At 38.7% G+C, this 22,247-nt stretch overlaps 2 protein-coding genes across 4 annotated transcripts in view; both read left to right on the top strand.

Moving 5' to 3' along the window:
• evi5l (ecotropic viral integration site 5 like) overlaps positions 1-5,456 on the top strand; it is a 46,037-nt gene extending 40,581 nt beyond the window's left edge. For all 3 annotated transcript variants that reach the window (XM_026170522.1, XM_026170524.1, XM_026170523.1), the window contains one exon: positions 1,329-5,456. In XM_026170522.1, coding sequence (XP_026026307.1) covers positions 1,329-1,646 — 318 coding nt within the window. In that variant the 3' untranslated portion in view covers positions 1,647-5,456. The remainder of the gene's footprint in view (positions 1-1,328) is intronic.
• Positions 5,457-8,038: 2,582 nt separating this feature from the next.
• On the top strand, positions 8,039-15,103 carry LOC113023258 (zinc finger protein Gfi-1b-like). The gene is made up of 6 exons (XM_026169282.1): positions 8,039-8,134; positions 11,661-11,959; positions 12,151-12,389; positions 13,105-13,230; positions 13,342-13,507; positions 14,269-15,103. Exons 2-6 carry the CDS (start codon positions 11,707-11,709, stop codon positions 14,445-14,447), a joined length of 963 nt encoding a protein of 320 aa, XP_026025067.1. The 5' UTR covers positions 8,039-8,134; positions 11,661-11,706; the 3' UTR covers positions 14,448-15,103.
• Positions 15,104-22,247: the final 7,144 nt, after the last annotated feature.

The following is a 22,247-nucleotide window of genomic DNA, read 5'->3' as shown; positions in this document are numbered from 1 at the left end:
AGCTGTAAAGATCCCACAGTCCTATTTGCACATCTTTTAATGGTAAGAAAAAAATGCATCAGTGGGTTTCACAGGGTTTAGGGTTTTTTTGGTTTTTGGTTTTTTTAACACCCAACAACCTGTTTAAAAAAATTCCAATCACCTGACATTTAGTGGCTTTGCAAAGACGTGTCAAACGTATTTAAAAGCATTAAAAACCACTAGGCCTCATGCTACAGTAGTGTTCAGTAACATACACTCATTTGTCCTGTTACTTGCAAAATTCTTAACCTTTTGTCAACAGGTATTTAGGAGGAGAACGTTTAAGATAATACTGTTTATTGCACGGACGTACTGATGAAATTTCTATAAAAAGAAGTTTGCAGGCAGATGGGAGAGAGGTTGTTTTTTTTTTTCCCTCTGAAATGTAAATACTGTAAATTATATCACTTCAGGGAATTATCTGGGAAGGGATCGGCTTTTGGGAGATGGACTTTGCACATAAACCTTATTGTTTCATCCAAACTGAAGGCATTTTGCTTTTTTTCTGGCTATTGAGTAAGCAAAAAGTCTTTTATGCTGGAGTAAATGAAAATTGCCACCATAATTAATAAATGGTGCTAATTTTTCCCTGGCTCTGCTTAAAACGTTTTTCTGGGGTATTGAGAAAAAATTTCCTTTTTTAGATTTTCCTTCCTCAAAAACATTTTGACCCTTCTTGTTGACGTAATAAAGTATGAAGGACCCAATTCAAGTAATCAGGTTTTAAGAAACAGCTGTGAGTTTGTTAACCCGGCGCTTAAGGAAACTGAGATAACTGAGTTCTCAGAATTAACTAATGGTAACACACTCTGTTTCTAGGTCAGAAAATCCCAGAACGTTGATTAAATTTGAAGTTAAAGTTTGTTAAATGCGCTTCCTGGAATAAAACCCAGAGGTGCTATAGTTAATGTGCCGTGCCGCTGCCACTAAATGTGTCACGTCTAACCCCAAAAAGAAAACGTGTAAACTAACGGAAGGAAGCTTGAATTCAGGAACTAAAAACAATCTGGATCAGTAACCAGGGTCCACCAAACTGGTCATAAACGTGTTTTTCTACTGTTAAAAATAATCAGCACCAAATACAAATGCTTTTTCCTGTTTTAATAATGCTGCTCTATATACATCTATGTGAGCCAGTTCAGCATGAACATACGGTCTATATTTCAGTGCAATCAGCGTTTTCACAAGATGTTCTAACAACCTGTACTGGCTGGTGATTTTATCCAGATTAGCTGAGGGTGGGGGGGAAATACATCTGAACCACAGCCAGCCTACCTTTGACTAAAAACCTCCTTCTTTGTTCTCAGATCAGGCAGCTGCGAGGACAGAAGGTGACCCCCAGCTCCAGGGTCACCAGTGGAGGGGGAAGTACCAACTACCAGGATCTCTGCCTGGCCAGCCCCGCCTCCGCTGAGGGGGACTTCCTCAGCTCAGATGAGGACCTCCTTCCCAGCCCACTGCCGGCCACCGCCCTTTACCCCAGTCTTTCTGGCCAATGTCACCCGTCTCCACGCCTCGACAGCGAGGGCAGCACGGACAGCGAGGCAGAAGAGCGGGTGCAGACGCATCCGGACCCACAGCAGCTTTATGGCAGCATTGTGTGCGCCGAGGCACTGGATAACTGAGACCTCGGGAGGGTGCTGAGATCCCCTATGATCTGAAGAGACGCTGGAACTGGGATTGTAGTATCCAGTCAAGTCCTCCTCCTCGGCCTCTCCAGTCTTTATCTTTTACTTGATGCAGACATAGTGGCATTGATTGGACCTGTGCTGATCATCACTACCTGTTGTCTCTGCTCCTCGTTACTGTCTCCAACACCTGTTTCCCACACTGTCGCTCCCTGGCAAAGAGCTTACGTACAGCCTCCCTCCTCATCCCCACGTGTAACTGTGCCACAGACTGTCAAAATACACGTCTATCAAAAACATGAACAAATCACATACGAACAAAATGTACCGCTCGCTGCTCAAAATCTACCACTGGACCTGAATCTGTGACTGTGGCCACGAGTGAAAGACGAGTACACACAGAAGGAAAATCCTTCCTCCCTCTAAGCTGAGTAAGACATATGACGCACTGTATACTCTGGCCACCCCTATACGACTCTTCTCCCTGATTAGTTCAGAGTTAAATACATCCTTATCCTCCCCTTTCGCCCTCATCCATCTTCACTGCCTTTAAAAGAAACTTCTAGCCGCCACCTGTTCATCTCTGTGTTTTAAAAAAAAAAAAAAAAAGGAAAGACAAAAAGGAAAAAGAAATTTAAGTGGTGATGATTATACGAAGAAGTGGTCCGGAGCAGGAATACGCACACATCTGTATCAAACTCTACAGGCATATCACGTAAAGGCATTCCTAAATGAACCCTTAGCATACTGAGTACTTGTGCTGCCTGTGTGTGGCCTGCAGAAGGCAAGTGAGTTACACGCACAACCGTTCACGTTCACAGCAACCCACAAAAAGGCAGAAACTCAGTGTTGCCAAATCTTTTTGTTTGGTTTTTTTATGTGTTGTAATTTATTTTGATATTGTTTTTTTTTATATATCTATATGAAACTTGTAGGAGTGTAGACATACTGAAAGAGGCCAAACTTTCTACAACGTCCTTTGTGCCAACTAGAGTCATCTGTCACGGGCTCACTGTGACACACGCCGAGTGCTTCAGAGACAGAAAATGTGCTGCTATGATTTGACTTATTTCCTCCATTATTGTATTTTTTTGTTCTGTTATTTTATTTTATTTTTGTCAGTCTTGTGAGGTTACCATCCAACCTCAAGATTAACTCTATATCAATGTAGATTACTACTTGGAGTAATGTCTAAAAAACTGAATGGTTTAACTTTCTCCCAGAAGCTTTTCAGCTTTTAGCACCAGACTCTGTTGGGAGTACTTCAACATATTGGCAAATGCCTTTATTCCCTGTCAGACTGAGACCGAGATGAGACCACTCTGATATCTGTGTAAAGCTACAACTTGGATGGAGTTGGCTGATTTCATGCACAGCTTTGTTTTTACACTTTTTTGTATGGATTCAAGTAAGACTGCGTAGAGTTTGACGGACACGTTATATTTGCTATTATGGACTAGTTATCAGCAACTCGGCATACTAAACCAAGTAGCTAAGGCTGTAGCTGCTAATAAACTTTTGAGAGTGCTGAAAGTCAGACTTCTTTATATTTGGACAGCCCTGAGCTTATGCTGTGCTAACCAGTTTCCATTACTTAGCCTTCATATTCAAGACAGAAATGAGAGTGATCAAATGATTCCAGGAAACAAAGTAGATAAACCCAAGTAATCTGGCTCTTATCGCTTTCTGACAGCTAAAAGTGTGGGCCAATGACTGCAGAGGGTTGTTTCCTTGGCAAAGGTCAGTGTCTTCACGACAGGAGAGAGCATGGGTAGAAAAACGTTTAACATATCAAACAACATATTCTATTTAAAAAAATGGCTGTAAAATGAATGGAAACATATGAAATATACTGTGTGACAGGAACATATAGATGATATTTAAAGCTGTACTGGAGTGTGTATAGTTTATCAAACAGGGTGTTATATCTACAGAGCAGTGATCTTTGCTTTTTGCACTACAGAGAAAGACACGCCCAGCTTTGTGGCGCTGAGCCGTGAGAGCTGGTGTGGATTCGTGGAGTCGTGGTGGGATCATTTTTCAACATGTGCATTTCTTCAGAGGGACCTTAAAGATAGTCTTTGTCTTGTGTTTCTTCACTCTATGGACCAACTGTCTCTAAATCCTTTAGAGGCTTTCTGCTTCATAACAAAGTATGTTTTATGTAATGCAAATCTAAAAAGAGCAGAGCGTTATTGCCATCCTCTCAGAAATTAAGTAATTGGATCTTCCAGTAATGGCCTTCAAAGAACTAAAGAGGATGTCAGTTTGCCCACCATACTGTTGCAAGTAACAGCTTTTTAGTGGTCACTGATGGTTGTGGCAACTGAAATCTCTACCCTGGAATCACTGCTAAGATATTGTCAAACCAAAATGACCGTTGTACAAGCGTTTCAGTTTTACAAATTTGCATCTGCTCTGTTTAGTATGAGAGTTGGACCCTTGTGTGTGTGGCCTGCAGAAGGCAAGTGAGTTACATGACATGATATTTTGCATCATGTCAGACTAAATTTCATGCAGAAGGTCATAATCATCACGATTTCTGGATATATCGGGCCCCCTCTATAGGGATGCTTTGATTTCAGTGCATTTATGTAATGCAATTAGCCCTTTTTTCATTATGGAAGACATAAAAGGCCGTGCTGTAAATGGGAAAAGAAACTCGATCTATTAGAGGCTTAAAATGCGAGCAACCATGAATAATTAGATTTATCAAGAATCACACAGAGGCTATAATTTTCTCAAATAAATGCACGGAATACCCTCATTTTTATGACTGCTTTTCATGGTTTGAGGTTTAAACTGCACTCTTTTAATACATTATCTTACTGCACATTCAGGAGCAGTGTAATAATATAATTAGCTCCTAAAAATATTGGCTGAAAATTATCATCAATTTCCCTTTTTATTGACGATTTTCTGGACATTTTGTGTCAAGTTTGCACCATATTTTGAGGAAAATCTGTCTATTTACTTTCTTCTTCATTAATGCATTAAACATACTTCAAACTAAACTTAAACCTAACCCACCACTATTAAAACCTTTAGGATTTGAGTACAGTTTGTATTCCAGTCCAAAAGAACCCCAAGAAGAAAACACATCAACTAATTGAAGAAAGCTTGAATTCAGGAACTTTCCATAATTAACCAAAAATATGGATCAGTAAATTAGGGTCCCTCAACACATCTGTAAACAGCTGTTCAGTAACGGTGCTTCTGTTCTCACTTCTGTCTGAATTCAGCTCTTACCTACTGTGATGAAGCATTTTGATATGTTTGTAAATCAGTTTTGAATACGGTTCTAGCCTTCATCCTTCATGTTGGTTTTTTAGAATTCCCATCCGTACTTTGGCTCGTCCCGCTAACAGCATTACACATGATGATGGTGATTAAATGTCATGATGTGCCATAAAAGTAGAGAGATTTACACACTTTGTTGCTTTACGTCACACTGTGTTACTCCAGATTCATCATCTTAAAACTGGAACATCCGCCACGTTTTCCCTGATTCGAAGCAGAAAAAGAAATAAGAGGAGAAGATTTTTCTCTTGTCAGATGGTGTCAGTCTGGCCTAGAGTTTCTCAGATTTATGTACTGTATGTGGCGACTGTTTGAGATCCACAGCCGCATCATTCATCATCCATCCTCTCTCTTTCTCTCTCTCTCTTGCAGTTCAGCTGATGTTGTCAAATATATTAAATGACAGTAAAAATTATATAAAATTCCAGTATGATGGGGAAAAATGCATTTCAGTGTTCTGTATCCTACGAATGATACAAAATAAACTTTGACATTGCACCTTTGCAACCGCCTGATTTCTCTTTTAAACTTGTCTTAGTCGCTAACGAGAGATGCATTGTCACCGTGCTGCATAGTGTTGCATAACAAATTGATTGTTGCGTGAGGTTAAAACACGTACACGTACTCTCTTTTCTACTAAAGACATGTTTAGTTTAAAGACTAAAAACATGGCAGACTGAGTGAGAGGGAGGCAGGTGGAAAGGTGAACATGCAGAGCAGGACGAGTTTAAATACCTTGTGAAAGTCATACTATGGAAAATAAACAGGAAATGATAATATGATAAAATCACACTCTGTAACAGTCTTCACTGGTCAAATTAGCATAACAGAATAGTTTTGACTCATTCTGGCCTACATCAGTATTACTAAGTCTGAAACTTCTCGATCTGTTCGTGCAAAAATCGAGTGAAATCTTTATTTATAATAACAAGACTGTAAACACAGATGAGCTTTTACATATGGATTAAAATTCAGGGTTGCATGCTGACGTACGAGTGTAACAGCCTACTCGGTAGCTATGAACTATGAATCACCAGGTTGTTGTTAGTAAGACTTGAGAAAGGATTTCACACGCAAACGTAGTAAGATTATTACAAAACGGTGATGCAGCCCAGTTCAGGGGAGCATGGTTTGGTCATAAACTGAGCATTTATGAGTAATGTGTGGTATGAGGTTTTGAGATAATGTAGAACAACATGTCAAATTTTGCCAAAGTATTTACAAAGATTAATGTGTGTCTGATTTGCCTTTTTTCCATCCTGCCTCAGAGGGATGCTGAAAACTAGGTAATTCATTTATTATTTATAGGCTGGACTACCAACATAGCAAAATGTGTATGGCCTGAATGTGGCCCACACAATGTGCTTACACATGGCCCACATACCGCAAAGAATGACGGCCCTTTGGTGGCCCAGATCTGGTTTGCCAGAGGTGGCCCACACATGGGCCAGCACAAGGCCAGTTGCAGACACACTGGTGGTCCTGTGCAGGCCCATATGTGGATCACCTCTGGCAAACCTGATCTGGGCCACCAAAGGGCCGTCATTCTTTGCCGGTGGGCCATGGGTAAGTTGTGTGCATCCATGGGCCGGTTGCAGACACACTGCTGGCCCAGAACAGTTTCAGCTCTGGCCCCAGATGTCAGCCTAATGAGTACCTTAATTAAGCCATGTAAAAACAACAAGTGCATAACAGTGCAAAAGTAACATGACGAAACTCTGTTCAGACAGTGAATGGACTGATTCTTATATAACATTTTTCAACTCTCCCAGATTACTCAAAGTGCTCTATACAACATGCCACATTCACCCAACCAGACACTTTCTCTTAACCAAGTGCTTCCTAACTACATTCATACACATTTACACTCACAACATGCAGACTGGAGGAACCAGGGATCGAACCACTAACCTTCAGATCAATAGGTGACCTGCTCTACCAACGTGGGAAAAAAACTTGCAGCAAAGATGAGCCATTAGTTATTATAAATCTCTGCCTCTCTTCAACAGCGTGCCTTTTGTCCTGTCTCCCTCCCATCACCCCCACGGTCGCAGCAGATGACCGCCCCCTCCCTTTATATTGGAGGTTACTTCCAGTATAAAAGGAGTTTGTCCTTCTCACTGTTGCCAAGTGCTTGTGTTTCTCTGTATTATTGCAGGGTCTTAAAATATTAAGCGCACTGAGGAAACTGTTATTGTGATTTTGTGCTAATTAAATAAAATAGACTTAGTATCCAAAGGAAATGCGCCAACTGTGTTTAAAAATATTTGGTCAAAACTGCTTCCTGTTATACGACATGGAAACAGTTAAATATGTAGAGCACGCATCCATTTATCCAGGTCACAGGGGCACAGCGGCCTGTTCCAGCTGTGATGGGCCGAGAGGTGGGGTGCACCCTGGATATTCACACCTGCGGCCACTGTCAAAGGAAACCAGAGTACCCACACAGGCACAAGGAGAACATGCTGGTTTCACACGTTAAAGCCTCGGTCACTAATTTCAAATCCAGGTCCTCCGTGCTGTGAGGCGACAGTTCTAACCAGGAGAGTCGCTCCGAGGTCTGCTTTAGTGAAACGTAGGCGGTAATATTTCATTTGTGTATGAAAGTATTTCTCAAAACCTTCCACAGAAATGTATTCACACTTGTCCCTCTTGTGTTTATTTGTCACTGATGTTTTAGCTTAATGATTTCATTAAATTCTATGGAAAGGAATCTGCCGTTGCATCAGCCGAGCTTCTTTATAAGTTTCACCTCACTGGTGTGTTTGGTAACAACACTGTGTCAACACAAGAGTGTCAAAACTTTCCTAAGAACTTTCAGCACAGTCCATCCACTTCCTCTCTGATTTATGCCGGTGTGTTTTTGTGCGACGTGTCATGTATCTGCACATTTTTTTTAAAGTAAAACTGGACTGATTTTGCGCTGCTGCTGCTGCTGCTGCTGCTGCGAGTGTTTGTGTGTGTTTTGTCTGAGGAAGCTGTGTGGTTGGAGTGTCAAATCTAAAATACTTCCTCATCCTCTTGTGCTCGCATTAGAGCGACCTTCAGATGTCAGCAGCGTCTCACAGTCCACCTCGGCGGCAGACTGATCGCACATGTGACCGTTTTAACTCCATTTCAGGGGTTCCCGTATTATTTTATGCAAAGTGCGTATGAAGCTCAGAAGTGCTGGGAGGAGAACTTTGGTGAGTATTTACACTTTTATTTCTTTTCTCTTTTTTTGTAGATTTTTTTTTCTCATTCCAACTCAGGTTAAGTTAGATTTTAAAATTATATATAGAAAAGAAATGAGGTGGATTACTGCAAGCGTTACCTGACTGATTCAGATTATGACTTACTTTAAGAGGCCATGTTTTGTTTTATGCAGCAGACTCAAAAAATGTGGAAAAGTTTCATCTAGAAGTACCTTCTTGTCATTTTATCATCCTTAAAAGAAAGGATCTTAGTCAGGGCAGAGTTAAGCTGGTGGCATGCAAAGCTTTTTGTATGCCAGGCCAGATTTTCTGGTGCAAAGATGTAGAAATAAACCGCTTTCTTCCTTCATCTAGCTGCCCATTCATACCGAAAGTGGCTGCAGCATGTCGACATGTATGTCAGATCTAAATTTTGTCAGACACTTCACAAAACACATTAACATGGGCAGCGGTCCACACCTGTCTGAACACGTCATTTCTTTGTCTAAAAATGCACTGCAGCAGTTGTTTTACTGCAATATGTAGCGGTGTTTTTGTTAAACATCTCTCATCTAATAAAGAAAATTTGAGGTGAATGACTAAACTTTTAAGTCAGTGCACATATATGTCAACATCAGGCCTCTGAAAGCTCTGTAAGCTCACTTGATGTTAAATCAAAGGCAAAGAGTTAGTTCTCCTTCATCCATAAATCTACCCTGAGCAAAACAAATCATCAGCAAGTCAGCAGCGCAGACCTGATCTTATCTGATTTCCAGAAATTTAAATCAGTTTACTTTGTCTGTAATAACTACATAAGGAAATAACTTTCAGTAGCTAAATATCAATAAAGCGGTGAAATTACATTTACTAAACAGATTTCTGTTACCTGTACTTGAGGATTTGCACCTAGTTTATTTCTATGCATTACTAAAGTTCAGACTGAAATAATTTACTACCCCATTGTTTTTGTCTGATGCTGTTTTTTTAAAGAGTAAGATTGTATATATGAAAAAAACATGAAAAACACCAAAGCGCTGCAGACGTTTTCGCAGAGTTGTCACGTTTCTCTATTCGAGGCGCAAACACGTTAAATTCATTCCATATTTTGCACAGAAAACATAATTGAAGGCTCAAAATTTATTGCAAACTTGTGTGCCAGAAGTTTATTTTTGTTTTTTCCTGTATAATGATCTACACATATTTATCATGCAACATTTAGGAGGGGCCCTCCTGCCCCAGATTGGGAACCCAGTTAGGAAACTACCTAAATGCAGAATATGCTGTTAAAATAAAAATAGCCTTACTTCGGTTGCAATAAAATAACATTTATGAATCTCCGCAGCACTTTTATTTAAAATAAGTCAGGACATGGGGCCGTTTTTCTATAGAACAAGTTATTTTTAAGTACGTTTTTGCATTTTACTACTTTTAATACAGGATATTTACTTTTTTTTTTTATTGTTCTTCTTATTGCTACCTTTACCCAAGTAACAGATCTGAGGGCTTCTTTCATCACTGTAAACAAGCTTACAAACTTGGGCTTGAGTATCTGGGAAGCTTCTTTCATTTTAAGAATTCACCTACAGCTCCTGGTACTACAGACAGGTGACAGGTTCGAAGAAAAACCAGAACAAAGACTCTCAGTGAGGTGTTTGGCCACCAGATAAGAGCCTGTGCATCCTGGTATTTGTTCTGTAAATCACTTGTACTCTTCTGGAGATATTTATCATCCATCCTTTTACTCATTTACCCATTATATAATAGATATTTGGTATTCTTCATATGTTGATGGTGGTGGTGCTGTCTCAGATGTCGATCCAAGCTCTGCAAGGGCTCTTCAGCTGCTTTGATATCCAGTGAGCACATAGCGTGTGACATTTTTATGCTCATCATGCTTTGAATCAGCGGCGTCTCTCTGGATGGAGGGTTCGTCGTACTAGAACAGACCACATTAGGATAAAGACGATCGCTCCAAATGCTTTGCATTGATTTGCACCTTGAACAGAGCCTTCAGCCGTCCGCTCACTGCTACTTTATTTAACTTGTCACCCATGTGCAAGTCCTATCAGTTAAACCATATTTTTGCTTCATTTGAAAAAAACGATTTTAAAGCTGCAGCGTTTTTTGTTTGTTTGTTTTTTATTCGTGGTGTGATACCTCAGTTTCTGCACAGCATGCACATTTGTGCACTGAGTCATGATTTGTGGTGCTGTTAAGTGACATTTTCACAGCTCTGATATGACTCCGAATGTCTGAAACCACATTTGGAGAAAAGATGATGATGTCAATAAAAAATAATACTATTTCTAGCCTTCAGTGTTAACTAATGAAACAAAACAAAAGGTGTGAGGAGTTTAACTTGTTTTTCTTCAGGAAGCAGAGATCCTCGCTGTCATCTGTGATGGAAAAACTTTGTCCTGTGTGCACAAGAGTAAACCTTAAACAAGCTGGCAAAACTAAGAAGTTCAATAAAGTAGTTAAATAAATTAAAGGGCACCAAAGGTTGCCATTCTAAATGAAGTTGGAGACAAATTAAAGTTAAAAGTTTAGGCACACTTGATAATAGTGGAAGTTTTTTGTTTTGTTTTGGGGTTTTTTTAGCATTTTATAGCAAAATAATCACAGCAACAAAACAATATCAGCTGAGTTTTTCAGTGGCTGACAGCGAGCTGAGCTTTCTTCGCTAAACTGAAGGAGGAAATTGTGTTTCTCCCAGACGTGTGCACTCTGGTCCTGGCTCACGTTTCTGCTAAATAACAGTTTCAGATAAATCGTCAGCAGCCCAGTGAGAGGAAAGCTAAACCACAGATGCACCCTTATAGGCACACAGAGTGCAACTCAAGATTCCAGATTGGTATTTACAGATAAACACAGGCTAAAAATCAGGATGACTTCACTTTAAAATGTCTCACTTCCAAACATCACCAATGAGGTCACAGGAATTTTATTTGTTCTGATGAAATTTTAAGAAATTTGAATTTATAAAGAACTCGCTGCGCGCTGGCTTCATGCTCAGTCTGTGTTAGTTTCATTTTGTGCATTTGTGCCTCGTAGTTGTTCCTAAAGCTTGTCTCAGTTTATCCACATCCACACCCTCAGGTGTATCTGTGCAATAAGTATTGCACCCCAAATAAGCATTTAATGTAACTTTAATGTTTAAAATTATTTACATTTACAGAACATAAAAGGGTGAGAAGCAGCCTCATCAATAATTGTTACATTAATCAATAAATACACATTTTGGGTTGTTTTTTCTGATTTACTTATCAGAAAAACAGTATCTGCTGAACAGTCTAACTCTGTATATGTATTTGACTTTCAAGCAGGAAACTATATAGAAAGTACAGTTCTACTGCCCTCTTTTGGGTATTATAGACACAATGTGTGACCTGTTGGTCATTCACCTTGTTTTATGTCTTTAGTGTAAAATTTTACTGTGTGCATAAAAAACTTACTTTAGTTGCTTTATTTCTTACATCTTTTACAACAGGCTGTTTACATATATTGCATTTGAATTAACTTTATTTTCATTTTCTAGGTACCTTAAAAACAGGATTACAGCAGGAGCAAAAGACCCCGGAGCAATGCCTCGTTCTTTCCTGGTGAAGCGCGGTGGGCTGCACCACCTTCGTCACGTGGCAAGAAGCCCCAGCCCTGGAGCCACTGCAGTAATGTTCAGTGAACTGGAAAAAAGGGCGGGAGCCTGGGACGCATCCCTGGAGTACACCAAACCGAAGACAAACGGTGATAATGCAATCGCCGCTGTGTTATTACAGCAGGACTTAAAGTTCTGTAATGAAAATGGGAGCCGTCACCCATTCAGTCCTCAATCATACGGTGGGTGACAACGTCTTTTGTTTGTTTTAGCTCTCCTAAGACTAAACTTTACACTTTTAAATGTGATCAGCAGCAGCTCTGTTTGGTCCGATAAAAGAACAAGGACCCAACTTTTTTTCCCGTGTTAATTAAAGAAAAAAAAACATATTTTTCATATTTTTCAAAAACTGTCTGTCTGCTTTTCTTTTCAGACCACAGTTCTGCTGAGGCCTGCAGTCCTGTCAACGCAAATATTTTTAGCCAAGTGGAGAAAGTTGTTTCTCAGCCTCCCAAACCAGAAGTATTGTCGAGTCTTCAGGTGAGGTCTGGATATCCAGACAAACTGTCCGAACTGAGAGAGTTGGAGCACCATCAGATCCTGAGAGAGACCAGGAGCAGCAGCTGCTCTAAGATCTGCGCTCCGAGGCAGGAGTGCCTACTATGTGGAAAGGTTACAACAATTTTTTTTATGAAGTTCCTGTTTTTATTTCATTTTGACTTTTTATTTTTAGATTTATTTTCTATGATTTTTACAGAAGTACTATTTCATTGGATTTTATTGCATTTTAGTTTTTTATTATGTACTGGGTATTAGTATATTATTATTATTATTGCTGTTGTTGTTATATTATTATATTTTATTATTATTGTGTAATAATAATATTATTATATATCTATAAAGATATCTTTACTTAAGACAGATTAACAAACATCCACCAGAAGACAAAGACTAAAAAGACATATATCATCAATCAATCAGCATCAGCATAGGGCCGCAAGACATATATCGTAGATTGTGTTTATTGGAGTCATTTTTACAACAAATAAAATATTAAAATGCACAATACAGTTATTTATTTATTACGTTTCATTTTAGAAATGCCTTTTTTCAGTTATTCTGAAGGTGATGCAATTTTTTTGATGGGTAACCTTCCATATATTCATAAAAATCCTCCGAATGTCCTCCAAGAGACCCATGAACCATGAACTAGGCTCAACAATTTCAGTCATGTAAAAGTTTATAGACTGAAGAAACACAATATTAACTAATGAATACATCAGTGCTCCTTAGCTTCCTTTGATTGTTTGAAAAGTCTAACCTCTAATGAGCCATAACTTAAAAATTCCTCATTGATATGTTAAATTGTTGCAACTTGTCTTTGCAGATATTTTCATGTCTGTCAAGTCTGAAAACTCACATATGTAAGAGTCACAGAGGCAGAGCCCGTATGTCAGTGGCACACATCAAGTCCGGCAGGGCTGGTAATGAGCAGGCACCTTGCAGGGGGAAGGTCAGCATCACTTTGCCTTTAAATGCATTATTCTGTTACATCTTTGGATGTAAAATCAACCATTTATTGGGATAGAGCTTTGTCAGATCCATGACTGTCTGCTGTTTTCAGGAGCGGACATTCAGCTGTACGGTGTGTGCAAAAGTGTTCAAGCGCTCCTCCACCCTCTCCACTCACCTGCTCATTCATTCAGACACCCGGCCCTATCCCTGCCAGTACTGCGGCAAACGCTTCCACCAGAAGTCTGACATGAAGAAACACACCTTCATCCACACCGGTGAGTTGGTGCACTCCTGCTCTCAGTAAACCAGTCTGGTGTTTTCTGCTAAAATGAGCACTACTAACATACGTGTGTATATTAGTATCCTTTAAGTTAGTCAGTTTGCCTAATATGAAATCTGGCTCATTAAAATTGGCATAAAAGTCAGACTGTAAAAAGGCTCAGACTACTTCCTGATGATGTTTCCAGCACACGTAAAAGTACAACGTTTTACGTTATTAATGACCTTCAGATCCACTACACAGAGTTAGTACATATGTAATTCCTTTATATGTCTTTTTATTCTCAGGCTCTACTAGAGTAGCGTTGACTTTTTTTAATAATAAAGCTTATATTACATATATATATTCCTGGACTTTGTTGCCACCCTTTCGTTTATCCACTGTCTGAAACAAGCAGTTTTAGCACCATTTTAGCCAGCTTTCTTGTGATTGGCTGCCCCTCAGATGGTGGGTGGGGCTTTCTGTGTTCAAAAGTGTTCATCTTAGATGACGATATCCTCTCTGTTTGATGTCATACACATCGAAGACCAAAAAAAATCTGAGCTCTTTGCCCACAGGGATTATTATAGAGCACACTAAGCTCATTATTATCCACCTTTGTAAAAGCAACAAATATGAAAGAAAGGAAAACATAACAGTTCCCTTTGATAAATCTTTTAACCTTAGATTCTAAACCTGATTGGTTAGTTTTTGTGTCATATCTGGATTCTGAAAGCAAACAATAACAGCGTTCAATTCTCTCTGTTTGTCTGCCAGGGGAGAAGCCCCACGTGTGTCAGATATGTGGCAAAGCATTCAGCCAGAGCTCCAACCTCATCACCCACAGCCGAAAGCACAGGGATGACAGGCCCTACCGCTGCCCACAATGCCTTTACAGCTTCCAGCATAAAGTGGACCTGCGGCAGCACCAGGAGCAACACTGCGCCTACCGCTGATTCTGCCCCACTCGAGACTTTAACCTTCTCAACGAAGAGGAACAGGAACTTGGATCTAAATCTTTGACTGTGTTGCTCCCAAGACAGCGTTTAATATTTCATGCAAAGCTGTGTACAGTGTTGGAGGTGTATTATATACCACAGGCATTGTGGTAGGGTGTGTTGAGTCTCAGCAGTGTAGTGAAATGACTTTATTTATGTGAAGGAAAGTACAAAAAACAGTACTGGTTACAACAATACTTTAATAATTTAAATTGTAAATGCAAAATACATCCTCGGTCAGTGCATTTGATTTAACTGATGCTTATTTTTCAGGTGTACTTAGTGATATCGAGCTATTTGTTTTTTGTTTTGTTTCTTTCCACATACTGAGGAATATAGTTGTACAGGAAAAATCACAGCACTGTTAATGTTTCCATCCATCTTCTTTATAGCTTATCCAAAGTCAGAGTCACTATTGTTATATTAGTGATCATTATTATTATTTCAGTTAAGCTGTGTTTAGACTTTAATTCTTGTGGACATGTGGTGTGTTTTCCAGTGTTTTTGTATTAACGGGACACCAAGTATGAGACTCCCACTGATTAATCATTCCTGGTTAGATATTCAGAGTTATTGTTCAAATATTAATAAAAGCAGTGCTGTGTGCAACAAAAGCTGAGCTCTTAATATAGTATAATGTTGTGTATATGTACTCTTAACTTTGTAATAATTAAAAAAAATTGAAGAAGAAAGAAATATTGATAGGGGATTCTTTTGAGTTTATTCGTTTTAAGATTTGCTAAAGTAAGGTGTATCGTCCAAAGACAGGGTCTGATAAACACATCCTACTACATGGAAAAGAGGATAAAGTCTGAATAAGTTAAAGTAGTACAAAGAATTTTACTGATCTCAGTTTGTCCGTCAAGCAGTAATGTTTGATACTACGAGCGTGGTTGGAGCTTTAACTTATCTAAACTAAGGCTTTTAAAGTGCACTTAACTTAGAGGTGAGTAGTATAGCAACAGTTGTAATTTTCTTTGTTGTACTTGATCAAGGTTTTAACAGTTAACTAAAACCAAACTAAAACTAGATGTGCAAAAAAACATTTCGATTAACTTAAAAAATAAAAACTAGGCTTTACTTCAATACCTTTGGAAACCTATAATTAAATACAACTAAAATAAAAAAAACATAGAGAGGAAATATCCTTAGTTGTAATATTTGTTAGTTTGGTATAATTTTATTAAAACTTGTGTGTCTATTGAGACTGTGGAGACTAACACTGAGCTAATAAAAACTAAAGATAAACACATTGAAACAATAAAAACTAAACTGAAACCAGAAAAAACCCGACCAGGAAACGAACTGAAACGAAACTGAACCAAAAGCAAAAAAATTCTAAATTAAATGAAGATAAAAACCTAAAAGATACAAAACTATGATAACTCTGCACTGGATTCAGGGTAGCATGACTTATCCACCTTAAACATGGCACACTCAATATACAAAGGTCAGCAGTGCTTCCCCCTCTCCTATGTGGCATTGCATAACTGCAAAGGTTACACATTTGTTTTAACTGAAGCCAAGTTATCAAGTTTTTCCTCTTGTACAATTGATCCCACATGAGTCAGAGTGAATCAACATTTCAGCCTGTTTGGGGAAGAAAACTCTGGCATCTGTTCAAATGGTAAAATAATTCATTTAATTTGATTTTACTCAATTGTGTTCAGAAGATTTCTTCACACCACACGTACCCGACTGTTGTGGTAATTTTGTTTTTATTGAAACCGAAAACAAAAAATACAGACAACTTTGTCTAAAGTCATGAATCATCATTTTTGTTCAACTCTTTGAATCAACGCTGACAGCCTGCACTTCAGTCACATACTAATCTGAATTTCAGTGGGGTTGTATACAGAGGCAAAACCACAAAATCTGTTTTTGTCCAGCAAATTATGGACCGAACTGTTTAAAGTAAGTACTTAAAATTAACATGATGTTGTTCATACTTAAGAAGAGATCTTTACCATTTGGTTATGCATGGCATGCAAAGATATTTCAAAATTTACATTAGTATGTTTTAGAAATAGGGCAGTAAATAACGTCTCTGCAAGCCTCCCACTGGTCCTAACATGTGGTCAAAACACCCTCGGTGTTAAATTGTGCAAGAAACAGGAAGTGATGGACGACGACCCTTTGAACTTTTACGATGCTTCTGAAACATGGTTTAAATCCTGGGCAGTTCCTTGTATTTCAAAACTAATGCTTGCAAAAACACTATTAGCAATATTGCCACAGTGATCAGCATGTGTTTACAAATGTTTTCATTTCATTTCATTTTTGAGATTTTTTGAGATTTTCTAGTTAATTAAAAGCACCGAGGCCAAAAGAGAGCGCCGTGTAGCTCAGTGGAGCCTGGAGATGCACCTCTGTTTACACACACACACACACAGGCACAAAGTGGACAGTAGTTTGAGTGATTTTGGCCTGGGTTTATTTTCAGGTATGCAAGATTGTGACAAATCCTTTTAGAATGTCATGTTTCTGTCATAGTTATCTCCACCATGGAGGTTATGTTTTTGGTAGCAATCGCATGTGCATCATTCTGTTTCTACACACAATAGTGGAAAACGTTTTGAATGAATTCTGATTCAGCTTTGTAAGAGTGCAGATTGAGGTCATGTTATCAATTTGTTCAAATTTGTCTTAAAGCCACCAAAGTCTTAAAAGTCAACTTCATGATTTATTGGTTGAAAAATAACACAAAAAAACTACAACTTAGAAATGATTCTTACAAGTGTCATGTCTATTATCATATAGAAAGTACTGTGTAAAATTTTAAATATACTACATTTGACCTTTGACCTCTCGTTGAAGGTCAATAGATTGATTCAAAGGTCAAAATGAGACATTTTTAGGTTATTAAAACTGGCTCTTACTGCCATTGTTTGTATTGAAAAAATGGGGAATGATCTATGACAGCGGTCCCCAACCCCCGGGCCACGAGTCGTTTGGTACCGGGCCGCGAGAGTTGAGGCTCGGGTGTGAAATTTATGGTGTTCAGGGTTTTTATCATTAACTCGGTTTCCCTGGGTCTTTTCCCGGGTTGTAGTTGTGCGTCTTATTTTGAAAGAAATATCTACACGTTACCATAGCGACCAGAGAGCATTAAGGGGCAGAGAGGAGGATGTTACTCTCAATGTTGTTAGCGCATTTCAGGAGGACGCTGCTAATAAAGTTACACAATTACACAGTGAATTTGCCTTTATTAATATATTTACAAAATACTACAGTTTTTGTCTTGGCCGTGTCATTTTATTTTGTTGTATTTATCCGCGACACCTTAAAGGCCGGTCCGTGAAAATATTGTCTGACATTAAACCGGTCCGTGGTGCAGAAAAGGTTGGGGACTGCTGATCTATGAGGATTTTAACTATCGCGTTATGTTATATTGGCTTTGTTATTACTTTTTTTTAACCACATAAAGTTGTGTTAAATATGTTTTTCAATTGATTTTTATTACTAAACGGGTGAAATGAATATTACACATGTATTATAGCCACATAAATTATAAAATATATATTAAAAAAACTCTACCTTAATCCTGTCTGGGATATTAAAATGAATTTAAACGGGTCAAATAACAAAAGCCTGCAGTTTTCACTTGCTTTTACTGAACTACAAACATAAAAAACAAAAAACAAAAACAGGTAACAGCTGACGGCGAGCCACACACACAGGCGCCATCTTGACTATCTGACATCTCAGAGCATATTTATAAAGAAGAAGGAAAATGAATCTAAACAAAATACAAAAATATTCCTATAAAAGTAAATACGACTAACAGAGTGTGTAGTTCTAATGCATTTCTGAAATCTAAAAGAAGTCATCTTATCCATATTGTCAGCTAGCCAAACAATCTTTTTCTGTTATAAAGATATCTGAGACCTGCTGGAGTCTCGAGCTACTTTTATTTTTGTTAATAAATGCTTTATAAAGCATAAATAGTCCTCATTTGACATGAGCTCACGCAAAATACTTAATTCACTTGTAACTGCCTGAATTAACCATGAATTACAATATGAAATAACTATTAATGAAACCTTTATCAACACACTCACAAAAAGCTTATAAAACTTTATAAATGCTCAATTAACTGCTTATTAATAACTTACTAATGCTTAATAGTGTGACATTATTATAAAGTGCTATATGACTCACTCAAAACAAAATGATTCATAAACTTCCAAAAACTCAAAGCCCGGGTCCAAAACCTCAGCTTTCATGTCTCCCTGAGCTCAAAGAGAAGGGTTAGCGATATAAAACTCACTAATATGATCTCTGGCTGTGCAGCGCCACCCTCTGGTTAAACTGTGTTTTTGCAAGGGAATACACTGTGCTAGCTGTACCGATCAAATGTATTACTGCGGCTTTGGCTGTACTCTTACCTGTAATTCATTAATGTGTGATATTATGTGCACATTTATTTAAAGCTAGATTTATCTTATGTAAATGTAATCATTACACCTCAAGGTTACTTAGCATATTTGATACATGTGGTATTTTTTGTTTAGTTTTTATAATTTGTTTTGTTCAGTTTTTTTCCTAGTATAAGTAGTTTGAGGTATACTAATACTAATATTAGTAATATTTGTTTGTTTGGCTGGTGAAGGAAGTTCAGTATTAAAACTCTTACTTATTTAGAAACTCCCAGCCCCCAAACAGAGAACGTTGTCTGCCCATGTGAGCACAGAAGTCCAAGGTCTATGTGTGGATGGACTTTGGTTTTCTCCTCTACAGCACACAGAAACAGAACTTTGACACAGACTGGCAAAACTACAGGATTTAATTACACCTCTCACTCTAATAGCAGTGGAGCAGCTTCTGTGTCAAATAAATGATCACAACCCAGATGCCACCTTAGCACCACTGCAATTAAAAACCTTTTATTACTGTTACACAACTCTTAATTAGTGATACAGCATAATGAGCTCTGCCAACACCCTCATTTGTGTCGTGTTTATGTGCTGCTGCTATCCCTCCTGCAGACAGAAATATAGAAGTGTGCTGCATGTACAAGTTCCAGTAAAACTACTGCACCAGTAAGGAAAGCAGATATTGGCTATAAAATCCACCAAGGTCCTTGCGACAGGACAGAGATGTTTTCAGTGTCTCAGAATTAAATGGGATGAATGTAAAATGACGATAAGAAGTGCTCCAAACAAAAAACACTTAACTGAACATATCCAATAACCTGTAAAAGCCCCTGAACAACGCCCCGGATTAATCCAATCTATACACATAATTATGTTTAGTTATTTTTTTTAATACTGTACATAATTCGTTGTTTTATGGTTTTCTCAGATGCACTAATTGGCTTAAACCTGTAGATGGTGCTGATGTCTTCTACAGAGTAACCACGAAAGAATGAAACAGAAACATGTTTAAACAACAGCTGACGTGTTTCAGGGCTGCTGATACTCTTTGATAAATTCTTAATGGTTCAATGAGTCACACTAGGACTCCAAGTCTGTCTTTGAATTTGACACCACATACAGTCCATTCCTAAATTTTGTTTACACATTTTCCCTATCCATCCATCCGTTCATTCTCTTCCACTTATCCTTGTCAGGGTCACGGATGGAAGCTGGAGCCTATCCCAGCTGTCTTAGGGCGAGACGCATTTCCACTAATCAAACAAATGTTAATATTAAACAGATATTAATTTGATTAAATTTTATATTTTATTTATATAGCACCAAATCACAAAAACAGTCACTCCAAGATCCCAACAATGAAATGGCCCCCTTTAAACAAACACTTGGCAACCGTAGGAAGTAGAAACTCCCTTTTAATAGGAAGAAACCTCCGGCAGAACCAGCTTCAGGGAGGGGCAGACGTCTGCCACGACTGGCTGGGGGTGAGGAGAGGAAGACGGGACAAAAGGCATGCTGTTGAAGACAGGCAGAGCTTAATAATAACTAATGATTCATCTCTGCTGTAAGGTTTTTCCATTTGTGGATAATAGCTCTCACTGTGGTTTGCTGGAGTCCCGATGACCTAGAAATAACTTTGTAACTCTTTCCAGACTGGTTACAACTTTGTTTCTCATCTGGTTTGAGTTTCTCTAGATTGTGTCATGATGTGTTGCTCTTTCAGATCCTTTCACCTACTTTACATAGTCAGACAGCTTCTATTTCCATTATTTTTTCATTGAACAGGTCTTGCAGTAATCAGGCCCAGGTGTGGCTGATGAGACTGTTTTGTTGCATAATCTTTATCAAAAGCTTTCTCCTGTCACACAGACTGGCGAGCTGTTGGTGCTGATGTCTCTCTGGGTTCACTGTCTCAACAGCTGCACTGTGAAGCCATAGCTACTTTAGTGTTTTCCTCTGGAAAGCTTTTTGCAGCGTTCATATGATGGACTTTACACAGTAAACAATCTGTCAGATCAGGTTATTTATCGTCAGCATGAGGAGAAATGGGTCAGTTTAAAGTGCAGAAGCATGAGAAAACATGCTCATGGGATTCTGTTGGTCCCAGCAAAAGTGAGTGACCTGTTGAAATCAAGTTGCATAGATTTTTACACCTGTGTTTTCTTTTCTTTCTTTCTTTTTCCAAAGAAACACACAATAGACATCGATTTCATTAACGTAATTTCAATAAATACAGAAATTAATTTACCAATGACATTTTGACTGAGGTCTATGACCTCTTAATGGAATAGCATTCATTAAAAATGTTAAACATGCAGCACAAATCTACAGTTTTGGGCCATAAACTAGTCATTCTGAATCAAAAAAGAAAAAGAGACACCCACGAGTGTTACTGTCAGTGTCCTGGGTCAGTGACCCAGTGTTTTGGTTTGTTTCATTATTATTATTATTATGATCAATCTTTGGTTTCATCTTGGTTTATTACTACCAGTGTTTTGGTTTTTTGTATTTTAAGCTCCCTCTGTTCTGTCCAGTTTGTCTCTGTGCCTGTCGTGTGCTTCCTGTTTTACTTTAAAAGTCCATGTCTCATGTCAGTGTTTCTGGTTTTGCTTCCCTTGTCTTGTTAAGTCTGATTTCTCCCAGCTGTGTTACCCTCCTGTCCCCCAGTCTCTGAGTACTCCAGTGTGTATTTAAGCCCTGTGTTTTTCTTGCTCTGTGTCGTGTTGTAGCCTCATTTTGCCTGTCTTCCCAGTCTCTGTAGCACCTAGTTTTTTGGTTTCTTGTTTTCCAGTTCCCCGAGTCCCTGGTTTGTCAGTTCTAGTCACTATACTTCGTCTTTTGTTTTCTGTGTTTCCCACAGAAAACTAAGCTGCACTTTCGGGTAATCTTCCTTCTTTTGGGTCCTGCACTTGGGTCCTGCCACACAGCACATCCTGACCGTTACAGCTGTAATAGTGTCACACAGTGAAAATTTGTATTTATCTTCTATATTGATTTTATTCTGATTTTTAGTGTTTATTTATGAGTGTAATTTTTACTTGCATGGTTTTATTCTGTTTCTATTGCATGGTTTTTAGTGTTTTATTTGACATGGTTTTAATCCACTGTGGCGTGGCAGAGCATGGGATATATTAGTTGATAGGGATCACCTGCTGAGGCATGGGTGTGTCCAGAGGTGGCCTATCAGCTGTTTAAAGACCAATTAAAAGCAGGCTAGTGGAGCACTATGAGGAGAGAGGCCCCCGAAATGAGGAGGAATGTGCGAAGGCCACGTGAAAAGAGGGACCCGCTGCCTGATCGTGGGGGTGCGACACCTAATCAGTGTGACGTGGCGACCCAGTCCTGACAGCAAGGAACGGCAACAGTAGGAGACAACACGTGT

Source organism: Astatotilapia calliptera, chromosome 6, assembly GCF_900246225.1.
Source record: "Astatotilapia calliptera chromosome 6, fAstCal1.2, whole genome shotgun sequence".
Lineage (NCBI taxonomy): Eukaryota > Metazoa > Chordata > Actinopteri > Cichliformes > Cichlidae > Astatotilapia > Astatotilapia calliptera.
The sequence above is the reverse complement of the archived record's forward strand: the minus strand, read 5'-3'. Positions and strand labels throughout refer to the sequence as shown.